At 37.5% G+C, this 3,044-nt stretch overlaps 1 protein-coding gene and 1 long non-coding RNA gene across 3 annotated transcripts; both read left to right on the top strand.

The window, feature by feature from the left end:
- Nucleotides 1-304: 304 nt before the first annotated feature.
- Nucleotides 305-1,826, top strand: LOC109580314 (uncharacterized). The gene is made up of 4 exons (XM_019993352.1): nt 305-449; nt 501-676; nt 731-994; nt 1,053-1,826. Exons 1-4 carry the CDS (start codon nt 305-307, stop codon nt 1,170-1,172), a joined length of 705 nt encoding a protein of 234 aa, XP_019848911.1. The 3' UTR covers nt 1,173-1,826.
- Nucleotides 1,827-2,482: 656 nt separating this feature from the next.
- LOC109580321 (uncharacterized) lies at nt 2,483-3,038 on the top strand. Of its 2 annotated transcripts, none has more exons than XR_002184181.1 (6): nt 2,483-2,567; nt 2,619-2,633; nt 2,684-2,710; nt 2,756-2,782; nt 2,839-2,868; nt 2,920-3,038. It is a non-coding gene; the product is annotated as an uncharacterized LOC109580321 (long non-coding RNA). The 2 variants fall into 2 exon arrangements; XR_002184182.1 differs by having other exon boundaries at nt 2,681-2,710.
- Nucleotides 3,039-3,044: the final 6 nt, after the last annotated feature.

The following is a 3,044-nucleotide window of genomic DNA, read 5'->3' as shown; positions in this document are numbered from 1 at the left end:
AATACCAAGGTATGAGACTTACAAATTCAATGTCATGTACTTAACTTTATTAGAGTTCACGGAAATGCTGGAAAGACACCAAACCATGCTTTGACTTATAATGATATTCTCCAAGTTGTTGCTTTTATCAGAAATTACGCTGAAGTCCATGGAATCAGTCTTCCTGGAAGAATACCTGGAATGAAAAGTTACGAGAATAAGAAGTTCTTACCATGCAGTACATCTAAAAGGCAGGTATAACTTAGAGTTTGCGGAATCATGTCAAGGGCTTTATGTCAAAGCATGTGCTGAAACAACATTCAACATGTTGTGGCGACGCTACCTGCCTTATATTGAAAAAATGAAGCCTATGTCTGACTTGTGTGCCACTTGTAAAGAGATAAGTGGACCGATTGTAAGAAGTGCTAACATGCAATCAGATGAAAGGATAACTGAGGTAAGTCAGTATTGTAATAACACAAGTATTATTTAGAATTTTCAAGCAATGCAAAAGGCACTAGATCACAGAAGTCTTGTTAAAAAGGAAAGGGAGTACTATAAGGATGTATTAAAAGAGGCACAATTATTGTTAAAAGGGCTGTATACTGATGCAGCAAACAATTACAATCCCCCACTAACAAGGCCACTTGCTATGTTAAATATTGTAGCACATTATAGCTTTGATTATGCTCAACAGGTAACATTTTATGATAATTATGAAAGTGCATCTAGCTCACTTACTTTTTTAAAGGTTCACTATCCTTCAAGTCCACTACAAGCAGGTCCAATTTATTTTCTTACTCCCAGGAAATGTGGCATATTTGGCGTGTGCTGTGAAGCTATCCCTCAGCAGGTTAATTTCTTGATCGATGAATCATTCGACACTGGTAAAGGGGCAAATCCTGTCATAAGCATGGTACATTTTTATTTGAAGAATCATGGCCTCAACTCAGTCAGTATCCATTTCAATGCTGACAACTGCACAGGGCAAAATAAAAATAATACAGTTATTCAAGTAAGTATATTACATGCACAATAATGAACATTTTAAATGTAATTTTTATTTATTTTAGTACCTCTTATGGAGAGTCATGACAGGACTCAATGCGTCCATTTCAATATCTTTTCTGCCAGTTGGACACAAAATTTTCTCCAGACTGGTGCTTCGGACTGTTAAAGCAAAAATTCCGTAAAGCAGAGGTGGACTCATTGGATGACTTCATTCAAGTTGTAGAACAATCATCTGCTGTGAACAAAGCCCAACCAGTAGGAAGTAGCAATGGTGAACTCATTGTAGAAACACTTGACTGGTGTAGTTACTTTGCTACATTATTCAAGAAAATAAAAGGCATCAAAGGCTTTCAACACTTTGTTGTAAATGCGACCTCACCTGGTGTAGTTGCAGCCAGACAAGCTGTAGATGGCCCAGTCACACAATTCAATGTGCTGAAGGAGGACGCTCAAATAATGGAAGATGAACTACCTAATATATTACCACCAAAGGGTATGTCAACTGAAAGGAAATGGTACCTTTACGAAAAGATAAGACCGTTTTGCAGATACGAATGTAAAGATGTAACCTGCGCACTTCCTGATGCACCTCGACTAACAGGATCATCTCGACAATCAACTCCAGGTGTAGATGATCCACCAGACCTCACAATGGAGATTGAAGTACCACATTCTCCAAGGCAATCTCTAGAACCACCTGCAACACAAAGAAAATGTGGTAATTGTGGTCAATTTGGTCATAATAGAAGAACTTGTCCATGTAATCAGTAAATGAATAACAGAAATGAGTTTGTGTAATGCACATACTATTGATCCCCTTTCAACAGGAGAGGAACTAGTTTGTCTACAACAAACAGACTATTGATCCCCTGAAACAGGAGTGGAACTAGTTTGAATGCCAAATATTCAAACTATTGATCCCCTAAAGGAGAGGAACTCGTTTGTAACGCTAAGACATACAAACTATGGATCCCCTTTTTTAAAACAAAGGTGTGGAACAAGTATGTGCGTGAGACGTCAACATAAACACAAACACTCATTTTTGTTTAAAACTTATTAACTCAAAAGAGAAGGCCCGAGAGAAAGTTAGTCACGAAGTTATCATGCAGGTGATTTGTGTTTATCTGTACAGGTGAGAGGACTGATGATAAAAATGTGTGGGAGGAGAATAACGAAATAGAAGTTATTGCGTCATTCACAGCCAATCAAAGAACACCAAGTGTCACCTGTGACCTTTAGGATATAAAATAAGACACCTGAAACTGTAAGTTCAAAATCAAAAAGTAATGGCTGCCCCAATAGAGGATGTCCTCATTGATGTCCATCCATCTGATGGTAAGTTGGGAATGTGTAACCCTATAGTGATAACTATAATGCCTTTTGTTTTTGGTAGATGAACTTGGTAAGTTGTTGGTACATGTATGTTTGTGTTGTACATTAAAAGCAAAAAATAATTATATTTATAGCAGAAAAAGATGAAGTAAGGGTGAAAGAGACGAAAGGAGACAGAGGAGAGAGGACAGAGGAGAAGGGGGACAGAGACAAAGAGGAGGGTGGAGATAGTCAAAAGGAGAATGGTAAGATTAAAAGGTGAAACATACAACTATACATGACATTGTTTTTAATAGAATCAAACGGCTTAAGTAAGTTTATTTACATGTGTAATTGTGTGATAATTTTTGTTGTGAAGTAGCTATGAGAAGGACTATTAAGCTAAAAAGTAATTTTGCATTCAAATTTAGTTAGTTCTATTTACAACAAATAGGCAAGAAGAAAAAAGGAAGGCCCTTAGGTAATTAAACAATAGTTGAATTACTTGTACTTTAAATTCACATTTCTTAACAAAAGACTTGGAACAGTTCAGGCCTGCTCTCCGAAGTAAACTTAATTTTAAGTGTAAATTAAAGGCTTTATGCCATTGTAATTTAGGGCAGTTGGAACTCATTGAAGAGGGCAGGAGGGAGAGGATGGGGAGTAGTGAGGAGATGGGAGAAGAAACAGAGACAGGAGAAGAGACAGAGACAGGCGAGGAGACAGGGACAGGAGAAGAGACT

Source organism: Amphimedon queenslandica, unplaced genomic scaffold (genome assembly GCF_000090795.2).
Source record: "Amphimedon queenslandica unplaced genomic scaffold, v1.1 AMPQUscaffold_13497, whole genome shotgun sequence".
NCBI classification, from domain to species: domain Eukaryota; kingdom Metazoa; phylum Porifera; class Demospongiae; order Haplosclerida; family Niphatidae; genus Amphimedon; species Amphimedon queenslandica.
The sequence above is the reverse complement of the archived record's forward strand: the minus strand, read 5'-3'. Positions and strand labels throughout refer to the sequence as shown.

Bases quoted from the DNA above. Each gene is read 5' to 3' on its own strand.
- LOC109580314 (XM_019993352.1), top strand. From the start codon at position 305: ATGTTGTGGCGACGCTACCTGCCTTATATTGAAAAAATGAAGCCTATG. The intron at 450-500 runs GTAATAACACAA...AAAAGGCACTAG, and splicing joins AACTGAGGTAAGTCAGTATT to ATCACAGAAGTCTTGTTAAA. The intron at 677-730 runs GTAACATTTTAT...ACTTTTTTAAAG, and splicing joins GCTTTGATTATGCTCAACAG to GTTCACTATCCTTCAAGTCC.